Genomic DNA, 17,526 nt, shown 5'->3' on the forward strand with positions numbered 1-17,526 from the left:
ATTTCGCACTTACTTTTTAAAATTTTTCTACTAAAACTACATAAAAAAAAATAAAAAAAGTGTCAGCCTCCAACTCCTCTAGCGCACATACATACACGCATACATAGGCATACACTTCCTTCACATTACTGTTTCTTTGCCACTCCACACCGTTTGCTCGGTGGACGAACAGCCGCTTTCCTTGACTCCAACCACTCCCCCCTCACCCCCTCTGCCGCGCACGCATCAAACATAACTCAAGCGTCTATTCTGCGACCGCTTCCTGCCGGACGAGCGATTAGAATTGTGACTGTGATTATGGCTTTGGGTGCGTATGCTGCCGAAGTGGCCCAAGCTCATGCTCAGATTCGAATCGAATGCAGTTTGCGTCTGCGAGCGCGGATCGGTCATTAGCGAGCAGGTGGTGGGCACTGCTTGGCAATAGCGCAGCAGCTGTTGCTTGAAGGCGGCTGTGGTGAGTGTGTACAGCACCGGATTCAAGGCGGAATTCACAGGCAGCACGAGCACAGCCAGCCAAGCGTAGAGAGAGGGAGAAATTGCACAACCTGGGAGATAGAAATAAAGAGAATTAATCAAATTATTATTTTTTGTTTGTTGTTTTGAGCAGAGTCCATCATTCATTTGGTTGACAGTTGAAAATCTGCATTAATTAAAGTAAAACTTTCAAGTCTGACATACCTGAAAGCGCTGCCACTTTGACGATAATTATAGGTAGCCAACAGGCGCAGTCTGTCGTTACAATAATGGCGAAACTATAAAAGAAGTTAAATATGTAAAATATTAGAAAAAATATGGCTTTTAATTTGGAAAAATTTACAGTTAATTGTAGACGGTTCTGAGATAAAATGGCAAATGGCAAAACGGCTGCTTCTTGGTGTGTAAGCGCCAATTAAACATATAAATCAGTATTTATTGATCTCAAAGCAAAGAACAGTCAGAGTCAAAAAAATTTGAGGTGCCAGAAGTCTACATTTAAAGTCTGTATTTAAATTTTCGTATTTTCCATGTTCATTGATCAAATTTCACGCTTGAATGAGAGTTCGAGCTCAAATACGAATAGGGATTGATAAATTTATAATTGTCGCTTAAAATCGCTGATGTGTACCGCACGCTATACGCTGATGCGCCAGTACTAATACTTTTTTTTTACAAATATTAATCATAATTTGCAAAACGTTATAGCAATGGAAAAAATACAAATAAAAACAAAAAAGTTATATTGCGTCATCATCGTTTCATAGCTATACAAAAGCTTCTTTTCCTCCTTTCATTTTCCCAGCCTTCCCACTTCCTCATTGGCCCTTATTTTCCATACAGGACAAACCCACGTACAAAGTTCACTTACCGCGTCGCGACAACATTCTCGCGTCCACTCAGCGTGCTCCGCATACCGCCACCTGAGTCGCGTATCGCCTGCAGCATGCGAATATAAGAATTCGATATGAAAATCAATGAAATTGTGTTGATGAGTATGAAAAGTAGCGCTGAATACTCCCAGCCCTGCAAGTGGAGTGAGAAAAGCAAGAGAAGCAGAAAAGTAAATAGAAAAATTGGAAGTCAGTGGAAAAGAGTATGCAAAATACAATACGTAAATAAATTGTGCCGCATAACAACAAGATTTCTGGGAAAATCAAAGGTTAATAGCAAAAATATAAAAAAGGGAGAATGCAATTTGTAGAGAACGATAAGAAACCGAATTGTGTAAACAATTTACTTTGTGGCTGCTTACGAAGTGAAATTTTTCATATACGTACTCAGCTTTATTTACATTACAATTATAGTTGATGTACTTACTCCACACATACATACATACACAACATACAGACATGCATAAATATTTACCCAACTAACAAAAGATTGCGACTTGGTTGAAATTCGTTTAGACAATCCTTGTAGAGAGTTTGTCGCCATACAAGATTTATAATAAATATTTTATAAGCATGTTGAGAATTGAAGACGAACGAAAAAAGTACGAGTATGTCGCAGTATGAAGCATCAAATAATAGAAAACGTTTTTTCTAAAAGCGGTCGCCCTTCGGCAGGCAATGGCAAACTTCCGAATGTATTTCTGCCATGAAAAAGTTCCTCACAGAAAACCAGCCGTTCGGAGTCGGCTTAAAACTGTAAGTCTCTCAATTCGTGGAACAACATCCAGACGCATGCCATAAATAGGATGAGAAACTGAGCCAAACACCCAAAAAGGCTGTAAGTGCTAAACAGAATTACACTGTGCTAAAAAATGGAACCGAATATAAGACACCAGTAACACTACAAACTTAATATTTTTTAGATTTGAAAAGTGAGGTCAAAATTGTACTACTAATGTGGATATCGGGTTAAAATCTTCCACAAAATATGAGCCATCGGTAGTCTTAAAGACAATGACAGTGGTATATTTAATTTTACACGAGTTTTTTCAAATAATTTAGAACAAACTGAGACCAAATAAGAACAATTTAAGGACATTTACAGACAGCACAGCAGGTGAACCAATACTCAACAGCTGTTCCTCTGTCCTACAATTGCACTCTTGACTGATGCGAAGAGTTATTAAGAAAATCCTCTAAATCAAAGAAAGTCTACCAAAATCTCGTTACCACTCTCCAAAGATAGTCCAACTAGTAACGACACCTTGATAATTAATATTATTTTTATATTTTATATTTTTGCTTTAACTCCTATTGGAGCAGAGGGCGTCAACTACGCCTCTCGCCCACAGGCACGTTTTGAGCTATGTATGCCAGTTCGTTTTACGTAAGACCAAGAGAGTTCATTTCAATTTCTGTTGAACGGCTTCAGGTAGTAGTGGTCTACCCGCTTCTCGGCCTGCTTATTGGAAGGAGGACAACGAAAATAGAAATGGAGGATAATGAAATCTTTACAAAATTAAAATCTGAAGAGTCTAAGAAAAAGGAATTTCATCCTTTAAGAAAATTAATTTCACAATCTTAGCATAAGGCGCTAAGTTTCTGAGAATTCTAGTAAACTTCGAAATCCTGTCGACTTCGAAGGTTTTCGCTCTATGGGTGTTTCTCACGAGTGCTTGTATGTATGTATGGAATTTCTTTTAATATGCAACTGTACATATACATTTTATATTTATGATACAAAATAATATTTTTTTACCCCACTCACCTTGGTAAAGGGATCGTGTATATGCAGCGAAAGGCAAACACCGTTAGTGCCATAGAAGTGTCCACCGAAATATTGAATGGGTAGAAATGGTAAGGCGGCCAGCACAAAGGACATGCCCCAAAGAAGAACGAGACGAAAAACAATTCTGCAAATAAAAAGAGAGTTAGAGAGGAGAAGAACTAAACAAGAGTTGTGGGTGTGAAGAAAAATAAAAGGAAAAATAGTAAATAAATCAGGGTAAAGAAAATATCCGAAGGCGAGTCAATGAAGTTGTGCGTGGCATAAAAGTGGAATTGTGTGTGGAATTGTGGCATGAAACATGAAATGTAATGTAAATAAATATGATCGATAAAAGAAAGAATGAAGCTTGAATTTCATTTGTAGAGAAAGAAAAGGCGGTAATAAATTAAATGCTATAAATCGTTTGTATTTGGGTTTGTGCCTCAAGCTTTTGATTGTCTCGGTTTATTCATCGGCGATGCTTTATGAAAGTATTTCCTGCTAAAAGTATAACTTCTAACTTATTATTCTCAATTGCAATGACGAAAATTTCAGCCTAGAGGACATTAATGTGGTTAGAAGGCATAAAAGCCAGCTCTAGTGGTGGCCTAAATAGGTAAGCAACTTCTTTAAACCTACCAAAGAGTAAGGCTCTTGCTTGCATTTATAGTAAATAGAGACATTTTTCTTCTTGACTAACGCAATCTCTGCTTAAGTGATTTAGACCGAATTTAAGAAAAAGCGCCTGTAATTTTCTTCTCATGCTAAGCGTCGTCGTTTGGGAACACCAAGTGAAGTCAAGTCCCTCTGCAGCCGATCTTTTTCACGCTTCCTTTGCTGCCCCCAGCAAGCACCACACCGAATACTTTCAGAGTATTTATATCCCTTCGGAGAACATAACCTAGCCAATGGAGTCTCTCGAGCTTCATTTATGCCGCCGTAAAGCTAATATAGCTCAATGTTTTATTGTTTGCGATATTCGCTATCACCAACCGTAAAGGTTCAAAAATCTTTCGCACGATCAAGCGAATACTCTCTGTTTCACAAAAACCCATCTCTGGCCGATGCTCTAGCAAATAATAATAATAATAGAAAATAGTCTCTCCTCCATAGACAGGAAATGACAAATCTCCGGTTTTTAAAGACGCAGCCAGATAAATAACTATAACTTCAGCCGAGCATGTGTTATTATTTCAGCGATTATAACCCTTGTTGTGCCCTCTACTCTTCACAATATCTCATCCAGACCCGATTTCCTCTTGAAGCTCCAGTCCCATACTGGGTCAGGCCAAGATGTTTACTTCTTTTTCTCGCTATGGCATCGCATTCGAGAAGCAAAGGAGGTAATAATTTTAGAGATAAGTCGCAGCATCGACTGCAGTTATTGGAAGATATCCCGAGCCGAGCTTCGCAATCTGCAGTGGCCACTGAGAATGCCCGCAAGGTTCTCAGTTTGTCTTTGCTTTGATGCTTTCGACTATTCTATATACATTAAGATTTTATATCAAGTACAGATATTGTTTTTTCCACCCAAATAAACCCAAAAACATTCTTTACTTTGGGCACCAATTTTTCAACACCAAATGGCACACAAATGCGTCAGAATAAAACTGCGTAAACGTGCTCCCGAACTCATTCTGCCTTAACTGTTTATCATAACAATTAACAAAATCGACCGTATTGAGGTATTAAGATGCGTCTCGTCTAGCCAATATAAAAAATATTTGTTAAAGAAATAAAGAAATAATTGCAAATGCATTCCAGCGCAAGTGAGAAAGAGCGAAAGCGGGCAAGCAGAGGAGTTCATAGAGCGCACAAAGACCGTAAAGGGGTGAAAAGGAGCCAAAATAGCACAAAAATACTGCGTTGAACGCAAATAAATAACAAGGAACGAACCAACCACCAGCCACAAGCGAAGCGTGCATGTCATAAAATAGTAGCTTAAAAAGTAGGTGCCCAGCACTTGCTGGTCAACCTGATAGTGAGAGGCCCAAGCAGCCAAGCGAGCACCTTAGCAGGCAGCTAGACAACCAGCCACACCACCCTAAGGCAGTCTCGCTCAACACTTAGTGGCCGTTGTACCAAATGCAGGCGGGAGGACCCGGACGCAACCACACCATATTTCCATCATAAGTCACGTTTCAATTACGCAAAATAAGCAAAGGCTAGGATAAGTGGGGATGTGTTGACATTGGTTGGGTTAAGGTTGTGGCTTTGAAGCAAAAATAAATGAAAACAAATAAATATGATGGATACGCATAAGCTGGTAGAAATAATTTCAAGGTGTTGAAGGAGCTGCAGAGCATTTGTGTGGACGCTGCAATGAAGGCGAAGGGTAACTGAAAAGTTATGGCTATGAAGCCAGGGGTATTAAATTTAAGATGATTGAGTTTTGAAGCGAAATAACTTGAATTTGAAAGCAACTATAAATGACAGCTGCTTACTGGTATATTTGCGGCTTTGGTAAAACAAATTTGTTTTATTTGCTTTCATTAAAATTTTTTGCTTTCACTGCATTTGACAACTTCAAGAACCAAAAAACCCAATTGAGGCACCAAATTCATTTCAAAGCTTTTTAGGAAAATTAAACCCACAGATCATTGATTTTCCATTAAAAAAACAAAGCGCTTAACGAATTTTAATTTAATTTTATTTAAAATTTTTTTTTGGAAGTAGCTTTGTTTGCTCCAATTACGCTATGCAAAAATCTGGGTCTTTTTATGCGGCCGAAATGATTCTAACTTTGAATGAAGGACCGAGGCCCCTAAAGTAAAACTTCAGAAGGGTTTGGATAATTTCTACAAAGATTTTGTCTGATGATTTTATGGCAAATAATTTTCTCAAGCGACCTTCAAAATGCCAAAAATGGGCCCAAACGACCCTTTCATGAGAGATCTAATGGGGTAAGACGTTCGACCAAATTCTTCCTCGTAAAATTCTACTAAATGCACAAATGCACACCATATTTTTCTCCGATCGATCCCACATCCGTGCTCTTTCTTAATGTATGACCCAGCCACCCATACTTTCCCTTTTTGATTTCTGTCTCCACCGGCATTTCCTGAGTGCGAGATCTTCGTGGGCCACCGTATCCGTAGAAAGCCTGAGGCATCTATTAACAAAAGTGTATAGTTTCGTGACGTTTGTCTTTGTGGTTGACCAGGTCTCGCATCCGTGCAACAAAATCGATTTAACGCAAGCATAAAAAAACTGGATTTTTGTGGGCAAGACAAATGAGTTTGGTATCCACAGTTTACCCAGATGTGCAAATACCTTTTTGGCCATTCTGAGACGTACGGTTTATAGGTTTTTGGAATCACTGGTTCATATTTTTGGCTCATCAAAAACAGAGCACTTGCATTTAACGCATAAATCTAAGATGCTTTTTATTCTATCACACTGTATATAAGGGTTATTTTTAAACCGCAGCCAAACCAATTGCAAATCTTAATATTCACGCATTGTAGTCAACGCAAAGAGAACTTAGGCTTACACCTTATCACAATTTTTTTACAATGAGTTACAGTTTAAATTTATTTAGTTAAGAACGGCTTTCTCTGACCTAAAATATGACCTGAAAATTGAGCTCAAAGGGTGTCAACAGCTTCCGAGACCTATAATAAAATTTTGCTAGCATACTTTTGGCACAGCATTTTAACCCACTAAGTCTTAGTGAGTGGCTCGTTAAAGAATTATTTTTTTTAACGATTCTTATTCATTTTTTAGAAGCGTTTTACACTTGCTCCTAGTAACTAAATATATAAAGTAAGAAACATTTTACAATGTAAGCGCTCTTCGTTCTCCATAAGGTCTGTTCCCGTTGCGCGTTTCAATCGCCTTCGAGAAGAATTCAGCCGATGTAAGGGGGATGCTGCATCGCTGACATTACTTTTTAGTCACTTTAGTCAGTTTGTGAGCTATGGCAAATTGCTTCGTTACTTCAGTCATAGTTGGTACGCCAAGATCACGCATTTACATGAAAGTTAATTCAAAATGGCAGTTGGAGGGTTAAAATTTTTCAGAGAAACTATAAACGTAAAAAGTTACTAAGAGTTACTAGGGATTTCATTAGAAATGCTATTTCGGCACCACTTTTTTTGATTGATTTACTTGGCGAAATTAATGAATATTTTTCTATTATTTTATTTTTTATTTATTTATTATAATTAAATACAATTTACAAATTATAATTAATGAAAGCACTAGCTGCCAGGGCTATTGGCTTTTTTCTATTAAGGGGTTAGGCCACTCTAGGATTTTCAAAATATCGAAATTTTTTTTTTTTGCTTAAAAGATGCTTTAAACTCTTTAGAATATAAAACAAAAAGTCCTATGCGTGAAAAAAATGTTTATCTCTAATATTTCGCACTTTTGCGCGAGCGCCTCTGACGTCTCTGAACCGACTATTCAAATTTAAACCGTGTTTATCTCAAAACGTGATTTTTCAAAACGGCAAGCAGCATAACTCAAACAATTTTTAATATTTTCACTTGTAATTGTACAAGGATCTTTAGAACATTATTCCGCACTGAAATACGTACGGATTTTTTTATTAATTAATTAGAAAAATTTTTATAAACAATTAACGGTTCCATTTTAGACGAAAAATTCTACTTTTGACTTCAAACATCTGCAAAATACACAAATTTCAATATTTCTAAAATCCCGTACGTATTTCTACAGCTATACTCACGTCGATTTAGAAGAATTTTTTTAATTTGGTTTAGGTTGACATTTACGTCAGTTGTACTGCGTGCCGTGAAGTGCCTTTTTCGCAGGGCGCGTTCAGAGATTCACTCCAAAGGCGCCATTTTGTAATATTTTTCAATAAAAATATTTGTAATTACACTTAAATACATGCTTAATAATATACTTAAAAAGTTTTTTCCTAGCACCTTTCTTTCAATGTAAAAAAAAATCCTTAAAAAACTGCTTTTTTACAGTAGCTAGAGTGGCGTAACCCCTTAAGAAATAGGTGTTAGGCAAAGAAAGATATAGAAGACTTAGCCACTTCTTTGTTCCTCTAGAATAATTTTGAATCAAAAATTATTATTTGTTAACACTAGCACTTATAGGCGGTACTGGGAACTGAGGGGTGAATGATGAGTGAGTGCCAGCAATGAAGCTCTAATTGTTTTTTGGTGTTAATCTGTAGAAAAAAAATGTAATTCGGCTAATAATAATTTCCATGAGACCATTTTTGGTATGTAGACATTACAGATTGCAGCACTTTGCCTCTTGACTTGCTCAACTTTTTGCTCTAAAAGCAAAAGCATAACTTTTGAACACGCTACTCACTTCTGCCACCCCTCCACTACTATCTACCACTAAATATGTAAATGTATTATTTTCACTTACCGCGTTTTGCCGCTGTCGCGGGGCTTTAGTGGACGCGTCACCGACATCAGGCGATCCCAAGTGACTAGCGTCAGCAGCAAAGTCGATGATTGACAGCTGAATGTGCTCAGAAAGCCTTAAAAAATTGTACCATGTAAAATAAAAATTAAATATGTTACTAAAGTTTGCAACTAACAGCATGGCGATCTATTTTTATTGAATTTTTAATAGGTTTGCTGCCATATCAATTTGCAAGAGCCATTTGAGCCAATTTAAGAAATTTCTTGCATTTTAAAATATGTATTTTTTTACTTCGTTCTCTTTTTCTCTTTTTATCTTATTTGTTTTCGCTTCGCCTTTGTCATTTATAACTGTATACTTTATCAATACGCACCCGAGAAATCACACCACAAGCTCTGTCGCCATAACTCATCGTAGATTATGTATTTGCCACGAAACTTGATATCTGCACAAGCAATTACTGTTAAGTAGACGCCCATAAGGAAGTCACTGGCGGCCAAGTGCCGTAGATACAACGAATGTTCGACATTGCTGCGGGATTTGTAGAAATAGCGGCCTAGCAGCACGAGCAGATTGCCAACGGTGGCGACAAAGGCCATTACCCAAACACTGTTGAGACAAGTGAAAAGTTAGATGTAAAAAGTAAGAAGTTAATGGAATTTTGTATATACTTGTAGAAGAATAAAAAACATATTAAAATTAAATGCTTTAATGGAGTGTTGAACATTCTATAATAAAAAAAATGAGACTTAGTGGAATTCACAAAACAAAATCAAAAACATACAAACAAACAGGAGGCTTAATAGTCCCACATGATGCCAGTTGTTTGAACTTAAATGGAAAACAACAACAGTTTACACAGCTTATGCTTAGCTTGGTGCGCAGCGCACTGGTCGAATTAAACTGATGTCTAAAAAGCAGTCTGGTGTGGGAGTGATGTAGTGATGGCCGATATCTGTCATTTACGCAGTGTTTCTATTTTTAGTAATTCTTTCTGAAATTTGCTGGGACATATTTTTGTAGATCACCTTATTCCTAAAATGTCCCACTTAAACGCACTTTTTGGGTCAAAGTCATCAAATTGATCCATGAAAAGTACAGTTAAGGGGTTAAAATGTTCCACAGAAACAATCCTCGTAAAGTTTTACTTAAAGCATTGACAAGAAAATTTCTAACAGAAAACGCCTTACAATACTTTTTACACTTAATATAAAGAGTTCTATGGGCAAAATTTGGACACTAATAAAGAAATTGAGACTTCCTGCGCTTGACTCTGTTCTACAAAAATTATGTTGTGCTTCAGTATTATAGGTATATAACTGGAGCTTAAATGCTTTATTTGGTGTTTGGTCGAGATTTCTCGTCTGCCACCATCCTTCAAATGGAAGATTTTACAGTTTTCTGCCGCATTCGACCCACAATTACTTGGCATACACAGTGAGCAACGAAGTTAATGCCTACAAACACTTAAAGTATTTACATTTTTACATATTACGTAAGCTACTTATGCGATCTTCAGCGCTAAACGCTCTACTACTCCCACCGTCACACACCCTCAATGTGTGACGTTTAAATAGCGCATCTTTCAAATATTCACTTTATTCAAAAACTTTCAGCGTAATCCAATCACCAGGGCGTCCACGCAATATATAATTTAATTTCGCGCTAAGCATTTAAATCGCATAATTTCCTGTGCACAGCGTCAGTTGTGTGTAGTAAAAAGTTTTCACTCTCACTAAAATGCAAACACATCGTGAAAAATTAAATAAATATTTCAGTTTTCAAACACAAAAAAATAGTTTGCTGAAAATTTACTACACGCCAGAAAAACTTTTAGTTTCCAAACAGATTTTTTTCTTGTTTGGCTTTACGTTTATTTGGCTTGCGACCAAAGTTACCAGCTGGTGAGCAGACAAACTTAGCAAGTACAACTGTTGGTTAAAGTGGTGTCGCCTTTCTTGGTGTCGTTGTTGGTTTTGTTATTGTACTATTTCCGCTTGAAACACAGAATTCTATTTTGTCATTATTTTCTCTGCTTTGTACGAGAGTGCTTTTTTCAAAATGCCTATGTTGCTGGTGTGCTTTTATTTTTCTTCAACGCTTGAATGGAGAATTTGAATTTTTCTTTAGTCAATTTTCAAGTCGAAAAATTTAAAATCACAAAATTCAAAGGAAAAATAAGGGTACTCGTATATTCGTAGTTTTATTGCCAGGCCGCGTTCTATATTTTCAGTGCTCTGCTGGATGTATTTTTCAAATTTCTTTAACATATATGTGCATATGTGTGTGTAAATATGTTTATCATATTAAATTGGCTGCTGGGGCGTATGACCAACATTCATATGAATTGGATTTTATTCAACTAAAAGCTGCTGATGCAATGACTGACTATACAATTTTAAGTGCACAAAGGGACCTTATTTTTAACAGCTGCATAGCTTAAAAGTATTTATCTTGCTTTCAAATGTTAATGCACTTTTTAATTCCATTTGTGTGGCGCAAAAAACGTTGACTTTGACTTTGTATAAAAGAGATCATCGGCGGTGGATATCATGTCATGCTCTTTAATGTTTGAAAGGAATATTTGTCACTAGAATAGGTAATCAATATCAATAATGATTCAAGATATGCAATCAACTTGAAAGCCTATTCTGTTTTTTTTTTTTTTTAATAAAAAATGCATGTCGACCTATCGGGAATTGTACATATAAACAAGATTCTAAACCAGCGGAAACTCATCACATATTATATCAAAATTGCTAACCCTACAAGTATGGAACCGCCTGCATCACCAGCCAGATCAGACGTGTACATTTCCTCAAGTGACGGAAGTGATTTTACGCCAAATCCTAAACGAATGCGCAACATGCGGGTATTGTCTGATTCTATTTCTGACGATGTAAATTTATTTTTCGATTCTAACGTTTCTTAAATAAAGATATAATTTTCAAAAATAAAATTTTTTGTTTATGCGATTTTATTTAATTATTTCAGATTCATGCGGTCTGTGGAACTTATCTATAGTTATAATATGGGACTAGTACCCTTTTTTATGCGACTTTATTACATTATTTCAGATTTATGCGGTTCTTAGCACTTTTGAAATGTATCTATACTTTTACTATAGAACTGGTAGCTTTTTGTAACACACTTTTATTAGGACGGGTTGTATGTATGTAACGGAATCTTTGAGCTTAATTTTCACTGGCTTCTAAACATCTGGTCGACTTGAAATTTTGCACACCTATCAAGGACCGATGACAATGCAATAATTTGATAAAAATTTTCCATTATCCTTATTGGGATTGCCAGGATTAATATTTTCTTTTTTTACCTGTGGGCAAAAAGTAAGGTGAATTTGGTTGTAAAATGAAAAATCGTCATTTATTCTTGTAAATCAATTTCATCCCCTTCAAAATAATGCCCTCTCGATGAAATACACTTATGCCAACGAGTTTTCCAATCCCCGAAACATGCCAAATAGTCCATTTCCGGTAGTGGTCTCTTGAGTTTTGGGAATAGCCAGAAGTCACACGGAGCCAAATCAGGCGAATACGGTGGTTGCGGAACGATATGCGTGGATTTTTTGGCGAAATAGTCACGAAGAACGAGTGCAGTGTGAGACATGTGAGATAAATCTTCCATTATCCTTATTAGGATGGCCAGGATTAATATTTTATTTTTTTAACACACTTTTATTAGCTCGGGTTGTATGTATGAATGACTGTAACGGAATCTTTGAGCTTAATTTTCACTGGCTTCTAAAAATCTGATCGACTCGGAACACACAACATAGATGACTAGATGGGAAACTCTTTTTCTCGTGAGAGCGCTGAAAAATGTGCATTTTTTATAACATTTGCCAATATTGCCATACCGGTAGAAACATGAATTCGGTATTTTTTTAAACAAAAATTGGGAATTTTTGGTTTCCACACCACCATTGAGGTTAGTATTTAGTGTGCGGTTGTGTAATAGTATACATTACTCGTAAACACCTACATATACTAAAAATAAAAAATAGTTAAAAAAAAACTAAAAAACACGCTTTTATTGCTAATCGAACTAAAAAGTAGAAAATAAAATATAGCTTAAAAAAACTAAAAACTACGCTTTTTTTGCTAATCGAACTAAAAAGTAGAAAATAAATTTTAATGACAAAGGGACCTATAATGAAGTAATAGCAAATCGAACGATCAGTCATAGTCAACTACCTCAGAACAGAATTATAACAAAAATTAAGATACAAATAGAGTAATTCAAATTAGAGTTAAAAGCGTGGGATGCATTTTGCTTCACTTTCATAACCCTCTGTACATAGGTAGTTGCCAATAGAATGATTGTAATATTTACTATATCAAGCATCCCACGCTTTTAACTCTAATTTCAATTATTCTACTTGTATCTTAATTATTCTTTATTTTCTACTTTTTAGTTCGATTAGCAATAAAAGCGTGGTTTTTAGTTTTTTTAAGCTATATTTTATTTATGCTGTTTTTTTTATGCAGTTTCTTGCGGAACGTATATACCGCATAAAAACAGAATCTATTGTATATCTATTTGCATTAAACTGCTTATACGCAAAATTCTGCATAAGGTGAAATATGGGTCGGTTAAGTAATAAAATAGATATATTAGTAGTATCCTGGTATAAATATGGGATGGTTAAGTATAATTGAGTGACAAGTGTTAAGGCGACCGCCGTAGCGGAATGGGTTAGTGAGTGCATAGGCTCGTATCTCCGCGCATGAAAAAGCAGAATGAAAAAGTTTTTCTAACAGCGGTCGTCCCTGGGCAGGCAATGACAAACCTCCGAGCATATTTTTAAAAGTATGAAAAAGCTCCTCGGCATAAAATTGTAGGTCCCTCCAGTTGTGGATGAATATCAAGACGTACAGCTCAAATAGGAGAAGGAGCTCCATCAAAAACCTGACAGAAGTGTACGCGCCAAATGGTTGCCGATGCTACACCTATAACTTTTTATTCTGCTGATGGATTATTTCTTTAACTAAGCAGCTTTAGATCTCGACGCTTAATAAACTTCTGAACTTTTTGGCCTACCACCAAGTCAAAACTAAGCCAAGTAATACGTCCGGTCACTTTGCGAATGATGGAACAACCGAGTGTATTTTGTAACCGGCTTTGAGTAGACACAGATTGCAATACTTTGAAGCGCATATGGTAGAATCCGCAAGCGTCAAAAGTTCGTTTATCAAGCAGTTTTCATACTCCGTAAGAAACAAAAAAGCGGTCCTTCATTTCTCTGGTGCAAGCAGAGTTAGGGATCTGTAGCAGGAATACTCGTATACGTCATTATAGGTTGGAGTTCTCGTTCATGCTATTCTACCCAATTTTCCATGCATTTATTTATCTAAAACCAAATACTTTAAAATATTTTATGGCGCTGTTAACCTCCTCCGGGGAAATCGACTAAAAATTTGCCACTGAATTTGCATAGAAGCATTTTCAATTTCTTACTATTTTCTCAAAATGTCTTTCATATACGAGAATTTGTTTTTGTATCTATCCTACCCCTTCACTTACCTTGCCCGCAATATTTGATTATCCAACAAATGATAAGTGCTACTAATGCCGTCGCCATGAGGTTCACAGACACGCACATGCAGAGCGGCACGACACAAGTGAAACCACGAGAAATAGCTGCAAAAAACAAGTGAGCAGTGGAAAGAAAATTTAAAAATTGTTAGAATTTCCAGAAAATGAAGAATGAAACAGTGTAATATCTCAACATTTGCACTGTAGCGCGGCATGTGCGCACAACGTCTGCTCCGCAGATAAGCTCTGTATGGAGAGGCGCTGCACTCACCACCAGCAACACCCATAAACTGCATTCAGCCTCTGTGGCTAAATATATATATATATATTATATATAAGTATTACATTTCACTACTCACATATAATTCAAATTTGTTAGATTCTGCAAGACACGCGGATCCAATGTCTTGAATTCATTGCCCGTCAGCAGTAGCGATGTGAGATTCTGCAAGCAATCGAAGGCGTGCAACTCGCAGTGCGCCAAGTGGTTGTCGTTCAGGTGGCTAGAATGGTAACAAAGAGGGAAAGAGAGAGATAAAGAGAGGAGGAAAATGAAAATAACAAAGTTTATGTGAAATAAAAATGTTTAGAACAGCGTTGGCTATAAGCTGCTACGGGCATGCAAATTATAAGCATTGCATTCTACTGACATGTTGGGCGGCAAAAGTTACAGTTACGAAAACTTTTACCTCACCGCTTAAATAACAACTGAAGAATTTAAATTTTTCTCCACCAAGTTTTCGCATAAAAAAATTTAAAACTTTTAAAGCTAAAGAGCACTTTAAAGCCCAAATAGAGGTACTCGTATATTCGTTGCCTTGCTGCCACGCCGCGCTTTATATTCTCAGTGTTCTACTGCATACATTTTTGAAATTCCTTTACAATGTAGATATGTATGCGCGTATAAGTTATCTTGTATTAAAATGACTGATGGGGCGTATGCGCAACATTCAAATGAATTGGAGTTTATTCAGCTAAAAGCTGCTGATGCAATGACTGACTATCCAATTTTGAGTACATAAAAGAATATTTCATTTCAATAGCTGCATAGTTCAAAAGTATTTGCATTGCTTTCAAAATTGAATGAATTTTTTTAATTCCATTTTTATGTCTCAAAAAACGTTGACTTTGACTCTGTATAAAAGAGATCATCGGCAGTGGATATCATGCTTTTTAATGATTGAAACGAAACATTTTTCACGAAAACAGATAATCAACATGAACAGGGATTGAAGGGTTATATGAGATGTGAAAAAGCAAGGGTGACCGTTTGGAATTTATATAAATATAGCCTATACGTGACGAAAGTGGGAAAGGTTGATTTTTAGCTGCAATCATCCATAAAATTGAATAAACGAGAAAGCAGCATTAGTACCTACTACGAAAAAGCAGCACATGTCTGAAAACTGAAGCGTTATAAGGCATGAGAGAAGCACAAAAGAGTTGGAGAACTAAAAAACAAAAACATTAAAACAGTCAGACTGTAATAAAGTAATAAATGTGAACAAAAATGTGTGCGCTTTTTTCTGCGGAATTTAAGAGTTTTGGTAATTTTAAGGAAAGTAAAAAACAGAGCTCCGGAACGGTACGGAGCCAAGAAGCAAGGAGCTAAGGAGCGAAAGATTTTCAACAAAATCGCAACAAAGATCTACAATAGTAAGCTGCATATCTATATATATAAAAATTAAGCCGAAAGAGAGTGTGCATTTGTCCGGGGTAATCTCAGCAACGCGTGTAAGGTGTTGGTGTTGCTTTGGCAAAGGTTTCTGTGAAGTTTGGTTGAAATCCGATAACGCGTGTGTGTGCGGTGCGTCGGTTAAGTGAGTGTGTGTCTGGGCCGATTATTATGAAATTTGGTATATATATATATTTTTCCACGGTGAAGGTTAGTATAATATGCTTATTGATTCCACTCGCCACCAGGTGGCGCTGCCGAAGGCCAAAACGAGCACCCGGGTAACCCTAGGATGTGTTTTTACATTGTAGGTATCAAATCAAAGCTACTGATGAGTGCTTTAATACAGAGTATTTTTTAGATCTCTGAGTAACCAGGATCTCGAGATATAGCCGAAAAGGTGGACCAAGGTACCCTTGGATGTGTTTGTACAATATGGGTATCAGATAGAAGCTGTTGATGAAAGCTTTTAAGTGAAGTAATTTTTACTGCCCATTTCCGGGATAAAGAAAGGAGATGGAGCTGGGGATGGAAGAGGAAAAGGAATAGCTACAGGAAGAGGAAGAGAAAGAGGAAAAGGAAGTACTTTTTAGATGCACCTGGAGGTGCAGGAAAGACTTTTTTGCTTTCAATAATTTTGGCAACCTTAAGATCGCAAAATAAAATAGCCTTAGCACTTGCTTCATCCGGAATTGCTGCCACTTTGTTGAATGGCGGTCGAACGGCGCATTCTGCTTTAAAATTGCCGTTGAATATGCATACAGAAGAAACACACACCTGTAACATATCGAAAAACTCTGGCATGGCTAAAGTTTTACAACAGTGTAAAATAATTGTATGGGATGAGTGCATGATGGCACATAAAAAGTCACTGGAAGCGCTTGATAGGACATTCCGAGATTTACATAGTAGAAATGAAATGTTTGGTCGTGCCTTAGTGCTGCTGGTAGGTGATTTTAGACAAACACTGCCTGTTATTCCTCGAGCAACTGTAGCAGATGAATTGGCTGCATATTTGAAATCATCATATTTGTGGAGATATGTTCAAACACTCAAACTAACTACAAATGTACGTGTTCTAATGCAAAATGATCCATCAGCTGCTGAATTTTCAAAGCAATTACTGGATATTGGAAATGGCAAAGTTCCTGTCGATAATTTAACTGGCTTAATAACTGTACAACCAAACTTTTGTCAAATAAGTCAAACGAAAGAACAGTTAATTCAAAGTATTTTCCCAAATTTGCTTCAAAATTACAAAAATCATGATTGGCTTAGTGAACGAGCCATCATGGCTGGCAAAAATAAAGATGTAAATGAAAGGAATGCGGCTATTTTGGCCAACATACCAAGTCCAGAACAAACATATCGATCCGTTAACACTGTTACAAATCAAGATGATATTGTAAATTATCCCACTGGATTTTTGAATTCCCTTGATTTACCTGGATTACCGCCACACATGCTAAACTTGAAAATAGGAGCACTGATTATTATGTTGAGAAACATAAATCAACCACGACTATGTAATGGCACTCAATTAACAGTTATGAGATTGATGAATAACCTCATTGAAGCAACAATTTTGAATGGAAAATACTCTGGTGAAGACGTTTTAATACCTCAAATACCAATGATACCATCGGATATGCCGTTTGAATTCAAACGTCTTCAATTTCCTGTTCGCCTTGCATTCGCGATTACTATTAATAAGTCACAAAGCCAAACTTTATCAATTTGTGGTATTGATTTAGAATACCCATGTTTTTCTCATGGCCAACTGTATGTTTCATGCTCAAGAG

General features: G+C 36.6%; 1 protein-coding gene across 1 annotated transcript in view; it reads right to left on the reverse strand.

The window, feature by feature from the left end:
* LOC129237843 (relaxin receptor 2) overlaps positions 1-17,526 on the reverse strand; it is a 53,772-nt gene continuing 36,246 nt past the window's right edge. Inside the window, exons 10-17 of the mRNA XM_054872796.1 lie at positions 14,409-14,552; positions 14,038-14,154; positions 8,867-9,102; positions 8,494-8,608; positions 3,136-3,280; positions 1,346-1,500; positions 679-752; positions 1-545 (exon numbers count right to left, since the gene is read on the reverse strand). Of these exons, the coding sequence (XP_054728771.1) occupies positions 226-545; positions 679-752; positions 1,346-1,500; positions 3,136-3,280; positions 8,494-8,608; positions 8,867-9,102; positions 14,038-14,154; positions 14,409-14,552 (1,306 nt within the window). The 3' untranslated portion in view covers positions 1-225. The remainder of the gene's footprint in view (positions 546-678; positions 753-1,345; positions 1,501-3,135; positions 3,281-8,493; positions 8,609-8,866; positions 9,103-14,037; positions 14,155-14,408; positions 14,553-17,526) is intronic.

Source organism: Anastrepha obliqua, chromosome 2 (genome assembly GCF_027943255.1).
Source record: "Anastrepha obliqua isolate idAnaObli1 chromosome 2, idAnaObli1_1.0, whole genome shotgun sequence".
Taxonomy (NCBI): Eukaryota; Metazoa; Arthropoda; class Insecta; order Diptera; family Tephritidae; genus Anastrepha; species Anastrepha obliqua.